Source organism: Erpetoichthys calabaricus, chromosome 11 (genome assembly GCF_900747795.2).
Source record: "Erpetoichthys calabaricus chromosome 11, fErpCal1.3, whole genome shotgun sequence".
Classification (NCBI taxonomy): Eukaryota; Metazoa; Chordata; class Cladistia; order Polypteriformes; family Polypteridae; genus Erpetoichthys; species Erpetoichthys calabaricus.
In genome coordinates this window covers 73917710-73940781 of record NC_041404.2, presented here as the reverse complement: position 1 = coordinate 73940781, position 23072 = coordinate 73917710, and the positions used below count along the sequence as shown (strand labels likewise).

The 23072-nt window shown below is 40.0% G+C and overlaps 1 protein-coding gene across 3 annotated transcripts in view; it reads left to right on the top strand.

Annotated features, from left to right (window-relative positions):
- The window catches only part of LOC114660582 (membrane-associated guanylate kinase, WW and PDZ domain-containing protein 3-like), a 184878-nt gene that overhangs the window by 81436 nt on the left and 80370 nt on the right, over window positions 1-23072 (top strand). For all 3 annotated transcript variants that reach the window (XM_028813356.2, XM_051933584.1, XM_051933585.1), the window contains 4 exons: window positions 7435-7605; window positions 11419-11833; window positions 11963-12519; window positions 12631-13143. In XM_028813356.2, coding sequence (XP_028669189.1) covers window positions 7435-7605; window positions 11419-11833; window positions 11963-12519; window positions 12631-13143 — 1656 coding nt within the window. The remainder of the gene's footprint in view (window positions 1-7434; window positions 7606-11418; window positions 11834-11962; window positions 12520-12630; window positions 13144-23072) is intronic.

Here is a 23072-nt window from a genome sequence, read left to right as displayed (position 1 = left end):
AATGCAGCAGTTTAAGATTGAAATAAGCAATTAAGGTTGGAGAACCTTAACAAGCGAGACCACTAAAATGAAGCATCAAAATGTCACTTAAGCAATATTTGCTTCATCAGCAATAATTGAGTTCTCATTAAGGAACTGGGTTGGAACAAAAACCTGCACATACTGCGGCTCACCAGGACCGACGTTGCCTACCCCTGGGCTAGGGCAATCAAGAAAGTAAAGTATGTGTATGCTGAAGAAATCCAAGGGCACTTTCAGCACGTCTGAAACATTTGGAGCATGTGGAAGGGCATTTGGGTCATCACAGATTACAAACCGGTACCTTCTCTATGTGACAGCGATGTCACCCTCCCTGACACTTTAAATGTCTTCTATGCATGGTTTGATGTACCCAACAGGGAGCTTACAAGGAAATCCACCCCTCTCTCAGATGAGCAGGTAATCTGTCTGACCACAGCTGCAGCGTGACAAACTCTATCCAGAGTAAACCCACGCAAAGCTTCTGGTACTGACAACATACCTGGATGGGTGCTCAAGGAGTGTGTAGACCAAGTTCTTCGGAGTCCACATCACGGATTAACTTTCTTGGCCCCTCAACTCTGCCTCCATTGCCAAGAGGACTCGGCAATGTTTTTACATTTTGCAGAGACTGAGGAGAGTGAGCCTCCTCCCACCAATCCTTACCACATTTTAAGACTGTGTGGTACAGGAACTGTAATGTTTTAGACTGCACTACAGTGGATAGTGAGAGCAGCTGAGAATGTTATCCATGAGCCTCTACCTCCCCTGAAAAACAATTACCAAACCCGCTGTTATAACGGATCCAGTAACATTGTTAAAGACCATTCCCACCCGTTACCGTATGGAAAATGATATTGTAGTTTTCTCTCTGGTTCTGCAAGACTGAGTAATAGTTTCATACCACAGGCCATCACAAATTTTGAATGCATAAAAATGTCTACTGCTGCATTGTCTATTTGTTGCATTTATTGTTTTTGTCTATTTATTGTATTGTTGTTGTTACAATTTGCACTTTGTTGTATACTGCTATATGTTACACTGTGGATCATGAAGATACGTTGTCTCATCTCACTATATATGTGTACAATGTTGCTGATTACAATAAAGTAATCTTGGCCTTGTTTGTGACATAACTCCTCAGTTATAACAAGTAAAAAATGTCTGGATGGCGTAACATTGACGTGTGTTAGGATAAATGGTTGCTTGTTTTGAAAGTTGGAGCATTTTTAATTTGTTTTAGTCAATGCATCAAAGAGTTTATCACAATTTTGTTTCTTACATATTTTTGTAATAGTGAGTCATATTCAAAAATAACAGTGATAATAGAATGTAATTACATAACTAGTAGTGTACATAAAATATGTTTTTATTACCATTTTGCAATATCATGTTGCTGAAATTGCTTTCATAGACAGCAGATTCCAACTCAAGTGATTAAAAGGTTTGTGTGCTTTTGTTAGCTGCTTGATGTGGAGGGTCTGTGGCTAACTGAAATTCACATGTCTTAAATATAATAAGCTGAAGTCTTTAGCTAAAATTGTTGGCTGCTTCCAGACGTAATAGAGAGCAGATTTTTGTGTTACTTAGCCGATTATAGTGTCAGAGAAATATTGAATTATTATAATCTTCAAATAATGCAGCCATGAGGTTGCTTTTAGTTAAGTAATACTTGAGTAAAAGTCAAAGTATTTCATCAAATTTTTACTTTTACTGAAGTAAGAAATATTTTAGTTAAAAACAAATACTTGAGTCAAAGTAAAAAAAATATCTGTTTTCAAAACTCCTCAAAACCTAAAAACAAATTACATTTTATAATAAGGAGAAAGTGCAAGGCTTTGTCTAGAGAACACAATACATTTCTTTTATTTTTCAGCAACACTCACATAATATTTTTGCTATAGAAATGTACTACAGAATAATGCAGTGTCACGGTGAGACCTGAAGTGTGGTGCTAGTGAGCGTGGCTAGCACTTACATTGTGCCTCCTCTATTGGGATACCCGGAAGCAGTAGATGAAGCTCAGCTACTTCAGACAGAAGAAGAACAATAAAATAAAATATAAAAATAAGAATGAAAGTGAATGGTTCACAATCTTACCACTTGAACAGATACACAATATAAAAAACCTCACAGAAAACCATCACAGATTGGGTTTATTATACTTCACTGAAGTAAAGATGGATTTTAGAAGAGTAATTATTACATTAAATAGTAATACAACAGTTTCAGATTTATGGTTTATCATTGATAAGAATTCACTTAAGGAAGCTGTGGTTTCCTTTGCTCAATTTACTCTCCAGAATAAACAGATATGTTGTTGGTTGTCTCACAATATACATTAATATTTTTAATGCATTCCTACAGGAAATTTAAATTCTACAGAATAACATTTTTCCACATAAATAAGCATTAAACTAACTTGCATTCATATTACGCTATAATAATTCATCTTAATACAACACAATAAAATGGCAATTAAAAATCTGAGCATCAATGTTCTACTGAAGAATGCTAAGGACATGGATCAGTTCTGTTAAATTGAAATGCCTTATCATGAATCACATAAAGACTAAAAAAACGGGCAGCACAAAGGAAATATGAGGCACACCCTCTGTATGTCAGTGGAAGACAGAATAACAGATGTGCAGTAATTTTCCAAACATTTACCAAGACAAAATATATCACTACTTATAGTTGACCCTTGCACACAACATTAGAATATTCACTTAATAAGGCCCCCATATTTTCCTAAGGCATTATGGTTCTAGTACAGGGGTACTCAATTCCGATCATGGAGGTCCTCAATGGCTGCAGGTTTTCATTCCAACCAGTTTTGCAAGTAGAAGCTGGCAGATAATGAAACTTGGCATTTAATTATATGGCTTGCTGGTGTTTTCATTTTTCCAAGACAAATCTTTTTCACATTATCAATATGTGTCATGGTCCAGAACAGTTTTGTACCTCTAACTTCTTCCGTTCTCTCTCATTTATTTCAAAACCTTTTATTTTATTAAAGCAGATACTTCATGACACATGTACACTGGTTTAAATTGAAACATGCTAGCTGGAGAGCTGGTGTCTCCTTTGTCATTTGTACCTCATTATTAACTGGTGGCTGGTTAAAAAAGGCAACAATTAAAACATGAATACAACTATTTAAAAGTGAAATAGGCAATTAAGTGTTGTAAATTGTAACAAGCAAGTTAACTAAAATGAAAACATTATTTTAGTAGTAAATAAATGGGTTCTAACTGAAAATTTGGTCAAAGTAAAAATTTGCAATTACTGCAGACCTCTAGGAGAAGAGCTGAGGACCCTTTCCCTAGTAGACTCTGGTCAGCAAGGTAGTTTTCTGTTAGCTTTCCTTGAACTCAAATTCCATAAGATAGCAACAAAAATATTTATCTCTGCTTGAAGGAACACTGACACCACTTTTATTAACCCCCACATAACAAGTGACAGCACGACCTTGGCGTCACTCTCTTCACCCCTCACAAGCCATGAAATCTTGCTGGAACTCCAAAACTGTCTTCACCAATTAATCAGAGACTTTTACAGCTGGGCTCATCCTAGCATATCAGCAATTGTGCTTGTAAGGGCTGCCACAATATCTTCAGTATACAACATATTGTTCGTATAACCTGTGGTCTCAAGGTACTGTACTACTTGTGCCCATAAAATGTTATCCACACAAGATTAAAAAGACTCAGGGTCTCCATATGAGATGGCTTAAGAAGTGAAAAAAAACGCTTACTTCAACATGCTTCTTTAAATCTGAAGGTGAATTCTTGAAACATGATTTCTTTAGGCGATGTTTTCAAACACAACCATGTAGAAAGTGCACATTCAGTTTCCATTTCTCAACAGTGAGGAAGAAGCATGGGAATGACCTACAAAATGAGCAATGGAAGGCACGTTATGGTGCTTTTATTTTTGAATGATGTACTATAAATTATAAGTTGATAACATACCTGATAGATCTCTTTTATGAATTTATACAATCTGGTCTGTGTAACGAGTAGCAAGCACTTGCTGGAAAATGTCATGAAATAAAAAGTATGCTATTTCACCTAAAAATGTAGTGGAGTAAAGTAAAAGTAGCCTTAACTGAAATTTACTCAAGTAAAGTACAAAGAGTTGAAAAAAGTACTTCAGTAAAGTAGCTAAGTAGATGTACTTCATTATGTAATAGAAACACTGATTACACACTTAGTCACTGTAGCATAAATTGTAACTGTGCCATCTTTTATACATTTCTGCATTTGTTAAGATGATTTTTTTTACTTTTATGGGCATAAACATCATATCATTTCAAGGAACAGGAGAAGTGAGCTGCTGTGACTGAGATTTGTGCAAGACACCATGCAGCTGCAGAGATGAGCATGGGATGGGGCAGAGGTAACAAAACCTGCCCCTCCATTCTGCTAAGGAGCAATACTTATCTTGCATGGTAATTAATACATTAAATAAATCTGGTAAAGAATACATTGAATAAATACATACAAATCTAGTATCATATCTTCCTTACATGGTAACACTTGGTCATTCGACCTCACCTACATCTGAACCGCCTCATCCTGCATCCTGTTTCTAGGTATACTTGCTTCAGTGCACACAATTGAAGGGGTTTCACTACTTTACTGTTGGGGGTGGCTGTCAAATGAATTAATGGAAGCAAAACATTATAAAATGTACAGGCTGACATAACCGTTTTTAAGTTAAAGCTGAAACAGTAAAGTAATTCATAATTAAGTGGCAAAGAATTTTTCACTGTTTTAAGACAAATGAGTATGTAAATTTGCCAGTTCTTCTCAATAGGAGAAATTTCAAGAATGTGTAGAGCGTGCTTTAGCCAAGACACCTCAACAAAAATGGAGTTGCTCTGAAAAATCTATAAGTGTGCCAAGTTTCCACAAAATTGGTTCATTGGGAGCTGAGTTGTTTAATACAGACAGACAGACAGACAGACCTGCCTATTGCAGTAGTTGCTGTTCATATTATATGCAAACACACCAAAAATTGTAACATAGAATTAGTAAATGCACAAAACAGTGTCCTAACTTGTGTTGGTTCTGAGAGAATTTGTTCATCCTCTCTACATGAATTAAGGAAAATGTTTTTACTGTGGATCCCTGATTATGTGGTGCAGTAAGTCTGAAAATGAAGTGGCAGATAAGATTATTTTTTATACAGTTTTTTTCCCAGATTGCTCGTGCACAGCATTGCACAGTTAGTTTGCTTTATATTTGGATTCCATTTTTAAAGATAAAAAAGCATATTGAGAAATAAGCTGGAAGACTACCTGCAAAACAGAATTCTACGTGAGAAGAAAGGATGGCTTTAGAATGGGAAGACTGCACAAAAATTGCTGAAGTTTTTGGAAATGGAGCTGAAATAGTAGATGACTACAAGTATACTGCATGATATAGTTTAGCCAAGTTTATTATTGTGTATATTGTGCTATGAAATTCATACTTGTACATCTCCTGACTAAAATACAATACTAAATAAATCAAAGCATACTTAGCATGCAACATTTATACAATTATATAAAATATGGTATTTAAACACAATTATTTATATACAACGTACTGAGTCTTTCAAAAAGCCTGGCATTCGGTTCCCCACTGACGTTTATTCATCAGGATAGAAGCCATTGTCATCAGCAGTAAGTCATGGAATGGGATTTCAGGACATAAATAAGTGTGGACAAGAGGAGAATGCTGCATATGAGGTGTGGGCATTAATGGAGACCCTGAGGGGTCTGTGCAAGGCAGACTGCTTTTACGAATCTTATATTTAAATGTCTACACGTGGAAGTGTGTGTGTCTATCCGGCCGGGAAGTGAGAGGTGAAGTCGGGATAAGGGCTCCACCTCTGAGGAAAAAGAAAACTTGCTTACCTACTAATACACAAGCGGGGCCAACACGTCAGCAAAATGAAACCTCAGAAGAAAGACAAAGTCACTTAGCTGCTAACATCGGCAAAACGGTATCCCTTTAACTTTTCCACTCACTGCTAACGCACAAGTGATGCGAGCACATCAGCAACACGAATCCTCCTAGGAGAGAGATGCCCAGAGTAGTTCCTTTGAATTACCTGACATCTCCACATTTCAGTTTTTTTGCCTGATGATCTCAATAGTTTCTAGGACTTTTTACAGCACGGGTTTACACAGCTAGTATATATATATATATATATGTGTGTGTGTGTGTGTGTGTGTGTGTGTGTGTGTATATGGAAAACATTCTGTATTGACTAAATTGAGTAAATAGTTTAGACCATTTTGCAGAGATCTTTTTACATTTTGACATTAAAGGGTCTTTTTTTGTTGGTTAATGTCAAAAAGACCAAATTAAATCCATTGTGATTCAATGTTGTATAACAGTAAAATGTGAAAACTTCCAAGGGGGTGAATACTTTTTATAGGCACTCTACTTCTCTTTCAAAACCAAATTTAATTTCCAGCTTCTGTCCGTAACCTCACCTCACTGCCATAAAAACCTGAAAATATTCACCAGATGCAAGAAGGAGCTGACATATTAGGTATGTAACTAGATGGCCAAATGAAATAATGACATATTTTAACACATTCTTATTAACCATGTTACTGGATGTTGGTTGGACATACAAGTAAGAATGTCACTATACTCTGAACACATGACAATACCTCTACTACAATTGAAAATTTTATATGTTCTAAACAAACTAGCAAGGTCCAGCAGTGACAGACAACTCGAGGAGGTCACAATACAGAACTCCAGCTGTGCTTATAATAGCGATAACTATGGTGGGCAGCACGGTGGCACAGCACTTAGTAACACTGCATTCTCACAGCCCCAGGAGACTAGGCTCTCACCCTGCAGTGGTCATTCTGTGGTGTCTGCGTGTTCTCCCTGATTCTGTGTGTGTGTGTTTTTAGCCAAACAGTTTTTCTCCCTTATCTGAGAGGCATGTGTGCAAGTTTGGCATGCACCTATGAACTGGCCCTGTTTAAGTGTCTGTAAATTTGTGTGTTTCTGCAATGGACTACTGCACAAGTCCCTCCTCCCTGTTCAGGACTATTCCAGTTATAGAAAATGGCCATTAAGACCCTGAAATGGAATACAAGTGTTATGCATGAATGGACCATAAAAAGCTCAAACTGAAACAAGATGCTTTATGGAGCAGCCTTGTGCTGTTTATGTGTTTTGTGGAGATTGATGTGATGTCCTAGTTTTAATGAAAGGTGTGGTAATTTGTTAAAGGGATCAGTCATGTGTTGCAAATTTGCTCATTGTTGCAATATGAAATGTGCTAAATTTATATTTTAATCACTATGTTTGCTGATGAAACCATCACTATAAGAGCTAAGCAGCTGAACCCCCTCTCTGGTCCTGGCTTCATGTCATCTTCCCTGTGTCTTCCCTGCAGAGATAACCATGTTCACAGACAACCCCTCTGAGCTAAAAGGCTACTCCATTCATACACGCCTCTGCAAGGGTCCTCGTGGCTTTGGCTTCAACATTGTGGGAGGCAGTCGACCTCAGGAGTTTCTGCAGGTGTACAGCGTCAGCCCTGGAGGACCTGTGTCTTTACAGACAGGTATGAAGAGGGGCTGGGGATTTGATTTAATGGTGGGTTAGAGCAGATAAGTGAGAATGAGCTTTTACCTGGCTGAGTGTAAAAATCATAACCTATCATCATGCACCTCTAGGACTGAATGCTACTGTATTTCTTCAGTAAACTGCCTCCTTTGTAATGGCCAGTTTGAGTCATATTGCATTGTGTCCACTAGAGGGAGCTGTATTCTGTCAATTTTAAAGATCTGCACATTCTTCTTGTGTTTTTTTGCTTTTTCTCCGTTTCCTGCTTTGCCTTCTCAGACTGGCTGAGGTTGTATTGAGGAGACAGGAGTTCACAGTCCAGTACACTGTTGATTAGTGCATTTTATATCAATATCAAACTACACCTTCTATCTACAACTGTATGTCTATGGCCTGTGAGCACCTCACCCTCCTTCACAACCCATTCTGCTTTGTCTCTCTGGTCGCCACTTGTTCACATCTGCCTCACTTATTATGGGAGGCCACTTTCATTCATACTTCCTGTTCATTCCCTTATCCTTTGCTCTGCAGCATGTTTTGTGTAAAATGGAAGAGATTAGCAGAGATTAATGCAGACTAATCCCAGATTAAATTAAATTCCTAATCCCTCTAAACCGATGGGTACTCCATATAACCGGGGTATCATTGCACAATCACACTCTATATGGTACATTTATCTGCCCACCTGCCGGCATGCCTGCCTGTCCCTGTGCTTCTCAAACCCAGTAAGGCTGTGGTGTGACAGTACATGTCTGAGGCTCTGCCCCAGTGTGGCGGAGTACCGGGTGGGTGACCTGTTCCCAGTGTTGCTTTGGAGCTGAGCTAATTAATGTACAGCACAACCAGGGTCAGACAATATAATTACACTGAGGTTGTCTGTGTTTAGCACTGTTAGTGAGGGATTCTGGAGCCTCTCTGGAACTGCCAAGTGTGCAGTTTTGCTATTCCACTGATATACAATTAGAAAGCAGACATCACGTGCTCCTGCTTCTTTCTAATGTAACATAAGGGAGGATTCTCGGAGTAACCCCTCTTACCCAGATTGATGCCAAGGAGGCAAATGTATAGAAAAATTAAAGGTTTATTGTAAAATGACTAGAAGGTTGCAATAAGCAAAGAGGGAAAGACCAAGTACTGAAAGAAAAACAAGTCCCTCTGGGCCTACGTACACTAATTCAAGTGTCTGTTTGCCTAAAGTCATGGCGTTTCCAATTGCCCACCACAGTAGGACCCCGGAACTCTTTTATCCACCTCCCATTTCTGAGAGCTTCTGCTTCTACCAGCTAAGTGCTAACTCAATATGTTTCTGGCTCGGTGGCAATGTTAAAACTTTTTATGATGTCAGTTTAGGGAATTAAGGTGGCACGGTGGCGCAGTGGTAGTGCTGCTGCCTCGCAGTAAGAAGACCTGGGTTCGCTTCCCAGGTCCTCCCTGTGTGGAGTTTGCATGTTCTCCCCGTGTCTGCGTGGGTTTCCTCCCACAGGTCATGCAGGTTAAGTGCATTGGCGATTCTAAATTGTCCCTAGTGTGTGCTTGGTGTGTGTGAGTGTGCTTGGTGTGTGTGTGTGCCCTGCGGTGGGCTGGCGCCCTGCCTGAGGTTTGTTTCTTGCCTTACACCCTGTGTTGGCTGGGATTGGCTCCAGCAGACCCCCATGACCCTGTAGTTAGGATATAGCGGGTTGGATAATGGATGAATGGAGTTTAGGGAATTACCTTCTGCACAGAAGTCACTAGGCTAGAACTCCCTCTAGTGGCTCCGATGTCTGGGCAGCCCTAGTCCTTTCATTAGTCCTGGTCTCCAGGACGGTTAGGCAGCTGCATGTCTTAAAGCCGAGGTACACAATTTTGGGGAGCAGTGCTGCTGACTTCTCAGCTAGACGTGCTGAACCCTTCTCTCTTTGGCCTTGTTCTGTATGGCAAGAGTCAGGATTCCAAGCCAAGTACTGGAAACTGGAGCATGCCTAATGGAAAACAGTAAAACATAGGATGACCAGATTTTCATTACCCCAAAATGAGACACAACTTATTAACTAAGCGATCAAGTATAGGTCTACAAATATTTTAGGCGTATATTGAATAGAAGTCCTCAGTTTGGAGTTTCATGCGTACTGTTACACTTGTATTAAATTGAAGAGCGAGGTGGTGGGGGGTTCTCCTTGGAATTTCATACGTGTTTTAGATGTACAGTATATTGAATCAAACAGTTTATTAAATGGCTAGCCTACTAAAAATGTTGCTATATTCCAGTTATTAAATGGGATGCAGTACATAACAATAGGATATCTGGTCACCCTAATAAAAGGCAATGGGATAAGAGACAAGGAAGGTAGGGATACACATGGGAATAGTTGAATAAATAGGCCAAGGTTCATAAAGAAATCTCAGAAAGCCTGAAAATTAAAAAACAAATGAAAAGCATAACTCAGAGTGTAAATAACAAAAGCATGAGGTTGTAACTGTAATAAACAAAACTCTCCCTGTTTATTTTCAGTGCATAACTCACCATTTGCTTTTACAGTATATGAATCCAAAAGCATGGACCATCTTAAATAACGCAAACACAAACAGATATTCTCACCTTAACCAACATGGGGACAACTATGCTTGTAAAAACAACATGGAGGGTTGAAAAGTAATAAAATACTTTCAAAACAATATTAATATTTTAAAATGTGCTTAAATAAATATCAACCACAATATAATTTTAAACTTCTGACATCACCTGCTTGGTCATAAGATCTTTGATCATGCTGGGGAACCATTGCAAGAAGCCCGGAAGTCCGATTTCTTCTTCTTGTGTAGGTTCATCAGCCAAGTTCCTGGCAGGTAACTTAATAAACAGCAAGTTAGAAAATGTATGCATGGATTCACATTCAGGCACATTCATGGACTTAGTTAACTGATTTGAAAGTTGAAGCATTTACATTTTTTTTACTTCCTCAAAGAGTCAGTTATTACAGTATGTTGTTTATTAAATATTTTTGTAAAAATAAGTCATGCTCAAAAAAAACAGTGAAATAAAATGCAATTTCATGTCCTAACAAATGTATGACCCTTGAGTTAGAAACGAGTGCTGTTGCTGACAATGTCTGTAACTTGATTTTGTATGTAAATCTGAATTTGCACTAAAAATATTAGAAAAATGCTTTGATGGATGGCAGGCAGGAGCTGGCATCCTGACTAGGATGATGTGTGATCCCTTACCTGGTTGGGAGGCCAGCATAGTGAATGGCCAAGAAGAATGATAGGGTATGTCCTGTCTCAGCCAGAAGACTGACAGATGTCATCTTGGAAGTGGGTACATTGGCATCCCAACAGGGATGGAATAAAAAGCCTTATCCGGCTGGGAGGCCAGTGTAATGGAGGAACAGGGGGAGATGATTTATTTGGACCACTTGCTCCCTTGACATGCTAGGAGGCAGCACCCTTGGCTACGGTACCCATATGAACACCTGTAGGGCTTGCTGGGAGCTATAGTCCTGTAAAGCAGCTGTTGGACCCACCAGGGGGTGCTGCAGGAGTTCATGATCTCTACTCTGTGGGGCTTCCACTTGACCCGGAAGTATTTCTTATGGGTAATGCCCTGACACTGGAAGTACTCATGGGTTTGAGATAAAAGTAGCTACTCTGCCTCACAAAGGCGAGTTGCAGTCAGGTATAGAGGACGGAAAAGCTTGTCTGGAAGGAGTACAGGAGGAGAAGAAATGAGAGAGAAGGAAAAGTGAAAATCGTGTTTGACATAACTTCTGGAAACCTGTTTAGACCTGTTAGAAGTTTAACAATGTTATGTGTTGTTGTATTGTCTTTACAGCTGATATCTTGGTCTTCATCAATGAAACCTGTGTTTTAGGATTGTCACATAAGGATGTTGTTGAAATACTCAAATCAGTTCCAGTTGGGCACAGCGTGAATTTGGTATTGAGACGAGGCTATCCAATGTTGTACAACCCAGATGGTTTCCCAAAGACCAAAGTAGAGACCCCCTTAATGAGTGAAACCCTACAACCTGAAGAGAGGTTATCCAATGCTTCTATCAGTGTAAATGGATATCCCACAACACCTACCAGTCAGCAGGAAACCAATATGGATAGCATCAATAACAACAAGCAGCCTTCATCTGAAGTGACACTCGGCCAAATGCCTGGACATCTGGTTGTCACTCACACAGAGGAGCTGACATCCAGTTCAGAAAGTGCAGTCAATGTGCTGTCTCCCTGGGAGCAAAGGTCAGAACTGGGCCCTCTTTTTTCATTTGTCTGGTTCTCCACTAATGTTCTCACCATTACTATCTCACTTCTTTCTCTGTTTTTGCTTTAGGCTTCTCTGCTCAAATGTTCTATCTTTTCTATTTGTAGGCCCAATCAAGTTCAGTCACAGAACCAAAACAACAACTCATTACTGGCTGCTCCACCAGCTGTTGCTTGTACTGCCAACAAAATCTCCCATGGAGCACAGAAAAGTGTCCTGGTAGCAGATGTAAAAAATAGCAGACCAGCAGCTCCTGACGTTGGTTCATTCACCCAATCAACACAGCAGTCATTTTCAGGAGGCTCTGTGGAATGTGCGGAGATGGACTGTGGTGCCAGAGGTTGTGCCTTTGATGGCTGTCCAGGCAATAGCTACCCATCTTCATATGCACAAGTGCCACCAGTGACTAGAGAGCTCATCCCTGTGCCAATTAGCCAGAGCGAGAAGGGACCAGGCTTCACTGTAACCGCAGGTGGGCCAGGAGGTCACACGGTAGTGGTGAGCCGGGTATGGGACCACAGGCAGTGCCGATGCTTGGAGCAAGGTGATGCCATCATGAAAATCAATGGAGCTGACATTCAGTGCCTCACTGCTGCCCAGGTGGAGAGGGTCCTGCAAGAGCAGATACGACAGGGAGATGTGGTGCTCTTGGTCTACCGCGATGGTGAGGTTTGCTCTCTTTGACTTGCTGTGTTTTTATTAAAGAGTGCAAATAGCAGTTCGGTGTAAAGTTTTTGCTCAGAGATGAGAAATGTATCGTTTTATTTGTTCTCAGTTTCTCCAGGGGCTGGAGCTTCAATGTATGTCACAGGAACGCAGTCTAGTGGACACAGTCCCACGGACCCTGGGCTGAGAGGTGCACCACCAAGTGTCAACTGTGGAGCAGAGACATCAATTGAGCTGAAAAAGCACAGTCCTGAAGATCTTCTTTTAGCTGTTCCATCAGGTCAACTTCTTCTATGTAGCCCTACACAGGAGGGCATGAAGTCACCACTGGACTTAGTAAAGAGTACCAGCTTCCTAGATCCGGTTCCTGTCACTCTCACTCTGGAACCACGTGACTGGATGACACCACCTGCCAAAAATCCTGAACCTGAAACAAAAGAAGAAAAGGAGAAGGAGAAAGAAAAGGAGAAGGAGAAAGACGCTTCCTGGCAGGCCGCAAAGGTTGAGAGCCGCTCACCAACTGAACCCTGGGCGCAAGAGGCACGGGAGATAGAGCTGCTACGTCAGCCAGATGAAGGTTTTGGATTTGTCATCGTCACTCGAGATGCTAAAAATGGTCAAGGTAGGATATCAACATTTGTTTGTGTTGTTTATTGACAATCTCTTTTGAAGCTTCCTGTTTTTCAGTGTCTTGCTGGGCTTAATAATTCTCAGGCTTACAATAGTGAACTGTTTAAAACAGAAGATCTTAAAAATATGATTTATTGATTAAGCAAAGAGGTGGAGTAAACTTAAGAAATCATTCCAGCTTTACTTGATATAGGACCTTCCCTCAGGAAATTAACTCAATATTTCAACACTCAACAACAAATCAAAAAAGAAAACTTTGGCAAGTAGATAAAAAGGAAAAAGAATGAAGGCGGTGAAAGAATGTATTCGGATTCCCTTGGGAAACTGATATGTTCACTCATTAATTTAGATTTAAAATGCAAAACAATCAAACAAAATACATTTCTAATCTAGATGTCAGTTTTCACATTAATGTAACCTCTTAGAGAGGCCCCTGGTGAACACTTACCATAAAATTAAAGTTGCACTTCCTGGGACGGTCAAATTCTAACATGTTACGTGATAACTGCACTGGTTAAATGTCAGGAATAAAGTTGCTGCACTCTATTAATGATACGTGCCACAGGAGATGTGAATTTTTGTAGACCAGGAAAGCAAGACTGGCATTTAATTTCATGAGCTCAAACATTAGAACAATTTTGATGAGAGCAGGCCATTCAACCCAACAAGCTTACCAACCCTGTTCACCTTGACTGTCCAAAAGAACATCAAGTTGAGATCTGAAGATTCCTAAACTCCTTCTGTGTACCACACTACTTGTTGATTTATTCACTGTGTCCATGTTTTTCCTAACTTTCTAACATTCATTCAAACTTCACCCTTAACAAGTTTCCAACCATATGCCTGTGAATTTGCTGCAGTATTTCTTTGAAAGTAACAACTACGATCAACTGTACTAATTCCTTTTGTAATTTTAAACACTTTGATTATGTCACCTCTTAATCTTTCATTCATTGATTCATTTGTTGATTCATTCATTGATTCATTTTCCACTGCTTATCCAAAGCTGGGTCGTGGGGCAACAGTCTTAGCAGTGAAGCCCATATGTCCCTTTTCCTAAGCCATGCTTGCCAACTCACACTGTGGGATCCCAAGGCATTCCCAGGCCATCTAGGAGATATAATCCTCCCAGCAAGCCCTGGGTATTTCTTGTGCCTGTAAAACTTCCACAGGAAGGTGTCCGGTTATGTGGTGGGGTGTGTCCGTATCAGATGCCTGAACCACCTCAATTGGATCCTCTTGATGCGGAGGATCAGAGGCTCTACTCTGTGTTTGTGCTTCTCACCCTGTCTCTAAGGGAGAGCCAAGGGAACAATGTGGAGAAACCTCATTTTGGCTGATTGTGCCTGTTGTGTCTTACACATTCTACCTTATATAAAATTGAGAAACGCTGTATCATAACCGCTTTCCATGTTTTTCTTTTTATTTACTTGTTGTATTACCAAGAAAACTTATATCAATGCGCATATGCACACATAATGGTTAACAGTATACATACACCACAAAAAAGTAGATCCACTAACACAATATACATAACAACTCCTCCCACACAGCACTGAAGCTATCTATCTATTATAAAAAGAAATCCTGTCCCCTGTCCTGATAGTCTACGATACGTGATCTTTCTCGGAAGATAATTTAAAAACCTGTGAGACGAAAGAGACCTGCCACGGTGCGTCTCACGGGAACATAGAACGAGAGTCTTGCAAGACACACCCTACTTACAAGCAATATCAAAAAAAACAAATCAGTAGTGTAAAGGCAGTCATGCAGCACATACAGCTCCAGGGCTCTCAGTGCATATAAAGTGTATAAGGTCAATATGGTAGAAATGAATAGGGAAGAAATTAAATGAATAGGGAAGAAATGAAACGTTGACGATTAAACAAAGAATAAAGAAAAGCGCGGAGAAAAGAGACTCAAATGCGTTGGACAGAAAAAAAGAGCAAAAAAGAATAATTGAGGTGCAAATTTAGAAAATAAGGAAAGTAATTATCAGCCCGGAACAAGTGGAATTGAAAAAAAAGCATGTCCAATCCGGCTCAGAATTAAATGACAGTGAGTAAAAGACAAAGTAGAACTTCATAGAGATGTTTACAAACGTTGGCGCTAAACACATGCAGAGCAGGTTAGAGACTATGAAACCAGGGAAATTAGAAAGACTCAAAAAAAAAAAATGTTGGCGCTATACACATGTGGAGAAAGTTAAAGGATATGAAAGTAGGAAAATTAAAAAATATAAAAAAGTAAAGATTGCAGTAGCGCAAACAAACAAACTGCCTCATTTAACTATGCACCAGTCTAACTTTGGTTTGGCACAATAATTACTACACTATTGCACCTTAACAATTAATTCTATTTTATTCACATAATTTTACTTATTTATTATGTTCTACTATACTGTTATCTTTCGATCTATGACTTTTTATTAATCTAACTGATATTCTTCTAACTTTGCAGTTTTTTATAAGCGGATCAGGATGCATTTCACTGCATGTTGTCCTGTATAACTATGCATGTGACAAATAAAGAATCTTGAGAATTTCAAAAACGGAGTTTACCACACATGCATTTATTGGTTACTTTGTTAATGTATATATATTTATCTGTCTGCTTATTTAAAAACATAAATTTACCCCAGGAGTCAAAAACGTTCTGTCTAGCCCTTATACAAAAACCTAGACAAAAGCTGGGGTATCACCTTGGTAAACCCATGTACTTTTGGAACTGTGAGAGGAAAATAGCACAACTTTACAGACAGGAGTCCAATGCAGAACTCTACTTACTTTGTTACTTTGTAAAAAAAAAATTATTAAATGTTTATGATGTAGATCGTTTTGTCTGTGCTGAAATTCCAAACAGAGAAACCTATCCTGACCTCATTAAAAAGATTCAGCATATTGGGACTCACAAGATTACAAATATTGTTTTTACAGAAGTTCTGAAATAAAAGTGAAACTAATGAAATAGCAACAATTCAAAGACAAAACAATCTTAAAAGTGTGTATCCGGAAAACCAAATACGGGGGTTGGCGAGCGAAGCGAGCAGGGGGCGAAGCCCCCTAGTATCAAAAAAAAAAATAATATACATATATTCTCACAAATATTTTTAACTATAAAGGCATATAAAATTTAACATTCAAATCTTTTAGGAGGTTTCCTAACTCTGTCAGGGTAACGTCTAGTGCATGTTGAGCTAGAACTACCAACTGAGTCCTGACTCTCAGGTTGCGGTGTTTCCTGGTTGTCTGTGGTGATAGTGGACTCCTGACCATCACACTCTGTTACAGCCATGTCCTGCAATGAAGTTGACTGTGCAATTTCTTCCTGTTGGTGGCTATCAGAAGGAGTAGTGTCTAACAATTGATCTGTATGTCGACGCCAGACGACATCATCCCCAATGTCTACAGTATAAATAAGTGGTTCTGTCTGTGAGGCAATGACACCTTGCTGCCATGACCGGCCATTGTTACGATAATCGCGAGCCAAAACTCTCTGACCCACACAAAAGGTACGCAGGGTTTGTGACTTTTGACTCTGATTCCAGGTGGCCTGCTTCTGTTGGACATGCCTATGTAGGTCAGGTTTCATCAAGTCCAGGCGGGATCTCAGGGGATGCCTAGAAAAAGCATTGCAGGTGTTTGTTCGGTAGTCAAATGGGTGCTGTTACGATAAGCCAGTAAAAACTTGGATACTTTGTGCTGTAGTGATATTCCTTCAGAGGACATTGCTTTAATGGACTGTTTGAAGGACTGCACAAAACGCTCAGCAAGACCATTCGTTGCAGGGTGGTATGGTGCTGTGGTAATGTGTTGTATTCCATTTTTCCTGAGGAAGGTTTTAAATTCCTCAGAGAAGAACTGACTTCCATTATCACTTACTATTTGTTCTGGTACTCCTGTACGCGAGAACAAGTTACGTAGGAGTTCCACAGTCTTTATGGCAGGTGCTTTAGTGGTATAGAAAACCTCTGGCCACTTAGAGTGGGCATCTACAACAATAAGAAACATCTTAACAAAGAATGGGCCTGCATAGTCAATGTGTATGCGCTGCCATGGGGTGGTGGGCCATTCCCAGGGGTGAAGTGGTGCAGACGCTGGTGACCTTTGAGTCTACCGGCACCCATTACATGTCTTTGTGAGGTCTTCCAGCTGGTGATCAATGCCAGGCCACCAGACATAGCTGTGAGCCAAGTTCTTCATCTTTACTACCCCTAAGTGCCCTTCATGTAGCACCTCAAGGACCTTGGTGTGAAGTTTTTGGCGGAATTATAACACGTGTGCCCCACAAAATGCAACCTTGACTTACAGACAGTTGGTCACGTCGTGATGAGTAGGCTGATAAAGTTGCATTGCCCTTGGATGGCCAGCCTTTAACTGTCAGTTCATAAACTTTAGAAAGTGTTGGGTCACAGCGCGTCTCTCGCTAGATGTCAGAGCACGTGACTGGCAATGAGTCTACCTGAGCCATTTGGAACATGTCTACTGGTTCCGCTAAATTCCTGGGGTGTGATAACTTCAATGGAGGCCGCGACAGTCCATCAGCATTACCATGATGCTCTGTACCTTTGAATGCAATAGTGTAAGTGTGGGCCCCAAGAAATAATGCCCATCGTTGAAGTCGTGCAGCAGCCATACCTGGGACACCTTTACATAGATTAAAGATGGACAACAATGGTCGATGATCAGTCAGCAAGGTAAAATGTCTCCCATATAAATATTGGTTAAACTTCTTAACTACCCAAACCAAACTAAGGGCTTCTCTATCAATTTGGGCATAATTACGCTCTACAGGAGTTGAGGATCTTGAGGCAAAGGCAATTGGCCGTTCCGTCCCATCAGTGAACTTATAAGGAGAGGCATCACATGCAAGCTGGAGTGGTAAGTTGGGGTCATAATGAGTTAGCACATTGTCAGATGTTACAAGAGTTTTTGCCTCTTTGTACGCACACTCACAGTCTTTAGTCCAGCACCATGCTGTTTCACTGCGCAGCAAACTGTTTAAAGGATGCAAAACATTCGAAAAATTTGGATGGAAATTGTGATAATAATTAACCAGTCCCAAAAATGACTGCAGTTGAGATACATTTTGGGGTTTCGGTGCTTTCAGGACGGCTTCAATTTTGTTTTTACATTTATGTAAGCCTTCTTTATCAATTTGGTGTCCACAATACTCAATGGCATTTTTGAAAAATTCACACTTGTTTTTGTTTACTCTCAAGCCAAAGTCTGCTAATCTGTTCAGGACTTTTCCTAGATTCTCTACATGCTCCCGAACATCAGCCCTTGTAACAAGAATGTCATCAAGGTAGCACTGAGTGCCAGGAATGCCCTGTAAGACTTGTTCTATGGCCTTCTGCCATACGGCTGATGCTGAAGCAATTCCAAAAACCAAACGGTTATACTGGTACAGGCCTTTAATAGTGTTAATAGTCAAATACTTTTTGGATGAGTTCTCTACTTCCATTTGTAGGTATGCTTGTGCAAGGTCAATTTTTGAAAACTTTTCTCCTTTGTCCAGAGAAGCAAATATATCATCTATACGGGGTAAGGGATAATGTTCAGTTTTTAACACTGGGTTCACTGTCACCTTAAAGTCACCACATATGCGCACAGTGCCTTCACCCTTTACGACTGGTACAATTGGTGTCGCCCATTCAGACCATTCCACTTTTGTCAGTATGCCTTCCCTTTCTAGTCTTTGCAATTCTGCTTCTACTTTGGGGCGTAGGGCATATGGCACTGGCCTTGCCTTGTGAAACCTTGGCACTGCTTTATCTTCTAATACAATCTGTGCTTTCATATGTTTTAATGTGCCAATGCCATCCCAAAAAACCTGTGCATACTGTGAAAGTAGCTCTTTAAAACTGTTATTTATGGACTGGTTGTTTGATTTTTCTAAGGTTTGCATGGCTTTGATTGACTGCCAGTCCAACTGTATTTTCTTCAGGTACTCACATCCCAACAGTGGTACGCCCCCTTTTTTAATTACACAAAGTGGCAATGTATTTGTTTTCCCTGCATATTTCACATTTACGTTAATTGTTCCCAAGGGTGCTATTTTCTCACCAGTATACTGTATGTTTTCAACATTACAGGGACTGTCTCCAGGATGCAAAATGTTCCTTATAATCCTTATAGCAGATCACTGACAGGGCTGATCCTGTGTCCAGCTCCATCTTAAAAGGCACGCCTTCCACTTCAAGGGACACCCACAAGATTCCTCTGTCGGCCTCTTTAAGTGCATAGATATCAAAGCAAGCTAGCTCATGTTCAGAAGAGTCTGATGTGGTAGTATTCATTTCGTGCACGTTTTTATGTTTCTGTTTATTCTTTGCAAACTTTTTGTCACGTGGGCGGGTTTTACACATTTTCTGAATATGCCCTGATTTCTGACATTGACGACACACTTTGTTTTTAAACCCGCACTCCAAAGCGTTGTGTGACTTTTTCCCACATCTGTAGCAGGGCGCATTTCTCGCATGTGTCGCTTCCAATTTATGTGCGTTACACTCTGTCGCGATCTTCTGCTGCAGCTTCAGAGTATCTTTAGCGGCGGTCTCCATTGAGACTGCAATTTCTACAGCATGAGGCAGGGTTAATGTACGCTCAGTCAAGAGTCGTTTTTGTATATTTTCATTGTGCAATCCACACACAAGCCTGTCTCTTAAAGAATCTGACAAGTTTTCTCCAATATCACAGTGCTCTGCGAGCCTTCTCAGTTCTGCTACGTACTCCGTTACAGTCTCCGTCTTTGTTTGGTTACGTTTATGAAAGTGAAAACGCTCTGCAATTACAAGCGGTTTAGGGTTCAAATGATTTTGCAGGACTCCCACTATTTGGTTGAATGTTTTTCTCGGCTGGTTTCGCTGGTTCCACTAAACTGCAAAGCAAGTTGTAGGTTCTAGTTCCCATTAAGCTAAGTAACACGACAACTTTCTTTCCGTCATTAATCTCGTTCGCCAGGCAGTACTGTTCTAGTCTTTCAACATTCATGGCCCAGTCCTCCACCGAACTATCAAAACTGTCCATTTTCCCCACACAACCAGACATTTTCTTCTCTACACTGTTCACTTTTTTTTTTTTTTGGTTGTTTAATTTGTTTTACTCACAGCTCCTCTTTGCGCTGCATATCCTGGGTAAAGAGACTCCTGCGAATGCACCTGCTTTTCGATGCTCGTTTCTCCCCGTTGCTTTCTTGAAATAGCTCTCAAATAGCTCTGTACAAATTCAGTTTTTGGTTCGATTGTATGGTGAAAACAAAGGTGCATGTAAACCTTGTCGCCAGTTTTTGTGTCTTACACATTATATAAAATTGAGAAACGCTGTATCATAACCGCTTTCCATGTTTTTCTTTTTATTTACTTGTTGTATTACCAAGAAAACATATCAATGCGCATACACACACATAATGGTTAACAGTATACATACACCACAAAAAAGTAGATCCACTAACACAATATACATAACAATGCCCACAATCCCATTTTTTTCAGTCATTACCCAAACCTCACGACCATAGGTGAGGGTAAGGACGTAGGTCAACTGGTAAATCGAGAGTTTTGCCTTATGATTCAGCCCCTTCTTTGCCACTATGGATCAGTATAGCAACCGCATAACTGCGCTCACCTCCTCCATTCATCTGTCAATCACGCTATACCTTTTCCCTTCACTCGTGAACAAGACCCCAAGGTATTTAAAGTTACAGCCAGTAACTTACCTCCCATTCGGAGAAGACAGTCCATCTTTTTCCTACTGAGGACCATGGCTTCAGATTTGGTGGTGCTGATATTCATCCCTGCCACTTCACACTCAGTCACAAAATGTCCCAATGCATCCTGAAGTTCACAGCCTGATGAAGCCAACAGAACCACATCGTCTACAAAAAGCATTCATCTCTGTTTCCTTAAACTAAAAAGGTTCGATTCAGTACTCCAGGTGAGGCCTCACTAGTGTGTTACGTAGCTTAAGTTATAACCTCCTTTGACTTGTACTCCACACATTGTGCTGTATAACCTAACATCCTAGTGTCCATCTTGCTTGCTTCTGTACACTGTCTAGATGTAGACAGTGATGAGTCCACTATGACTCCTAGATCCTTCTCCTAAAGATTACTTTCAACTTTCAGACTTCCCAGTGGGTATTCAGATCTAACTTTTTGTGTTATACCTTGTATTTTTTTACATTAAACTTCATCTGCCACAAATCTGGCCATGCCTGTATGTTGTGCAAGTCCCTCTGTAAAAATTTAGCTCATTCTACATTATCTGCCCTTTCATCTAGTTTATATTTTAATCTAGATTATTTATATTAAAATGGCCCCATCACTATTCCCTGAGGGACAGCACTTTTAACATCATCCTAATCTGAAAAGGTTCCTCTCACCATGACCTTTTGTTCCTGGCGTTTAAACCAATTTTATACCCACCTACACAGTGTGTCGTGAATGCCCACTTCTTTTAGTGTGACTGCCAGCCTTTCATGTTGTACCTCATTAAAAGTGTTCTGAAAAATCAAGGTAGATAATATCACATTTTGTTGCTTCTCCATAGAATTCCAACATATTAGTGATGCAGAAACTTATTAGTGAAAGATTCATTTACATCCATTAAGTCTGAGTGATAAAGGAAGGGGCGCTGTCACAAAGCGTCATTTTAGCCAGTTGCGTTCTCTTTCTGGATGTGGGGGTCTCTTTCTTTCCTTTACTTTATTCTCTCTTTGGCTCTTCTTGTGATTCCCCTTGTTTTTGCTCTTAGTTGTCCTCACAGGTGGCGCAGTGGTAATGCTGCTGCTTTGCAGTAAGGAGACTGTGGAAGGTTGTGGGTTCGCTTCTCGGTTCCTCCCTGTGTGGATAGCGCTTTGAGTACTGAGAAAAGCGCTATATAAATGTAATGAATTATTATTATTAGTATCATTTCAGAGATCTTGTTTATTTTCTCATGGTGCCTTTATTGTTTTTCCAGGTAACAGCTTAGTTAAATAACACAGCAAAAAAAATACTAATACTGTATATCTCCTAATACAAAACCGAAGAAAAATAAAAGCTGCAACTCTAGAGTCATATTCACTCTTGCTTTCCTGCAATGGAGGTATTTAACAAGGCAGCTCAAAAAACATCGCAGCCAAAACTGCTAAATGGCGTCCCTTTCATGATGACAAACAAATAGGCGTTGTCTTGAGCACGTCTGTGTGTCTACCTGCCTTTAAGAGGCCTATTGTTAAGTAGTTAGCTAAACTGAACTGTATGGTGATGGCCTTTTGTATTGGCAGTGAAAAATGTTTAACTTTGGCTAATGATTTACTTTAGCATACTGTAAATAAACTTAATTGGAAAGTTCTTTGTCTGGTGCACTGTGTTTAAAGAGCTATGTAAAGATTTCTCAATTTCTGGTAATCCAAGACGTTTAAACCTAAAGCTTCTCTTAAAAACATACAAACATGAGATTCAGTGGGTAAAAGGGGAATTAGTTTGTAAAATGACAAAGCTCACATGTCATCCCATCCTGGCAGATGCCATAGGAATGGAAAATCACAAAAGAGATCTCCTTAGTATCTTTAGGGTTTCTCCTAGACAACAATGAAACAAATAAAATGGAGACGTGTTCTGTTGCCTCATGCTTGTTAGATTTTCCTTCTGAGCAAAATACCCCCATAGTCTCACAAGAGTCCCCTCTTCAGTTTTAGCAAGAGATCTCATCGATCATCTGTATCTCTCTTCCTTCCATCATGGACATTTACACCACACGCTGCATTCACAAAGCCACCAGCATTGTGAATGACCCAACACACCCTTCACACTCACTGTTTACACTTCTGCCATTGGAAAAAAGGTACTGAAGCATTCGGGCCCTTACCATTAGAATGTGTAACAGTTTTTTCCCCCAAGCAATCAGATTCCTGAACACTCATGGACCGATCGGAT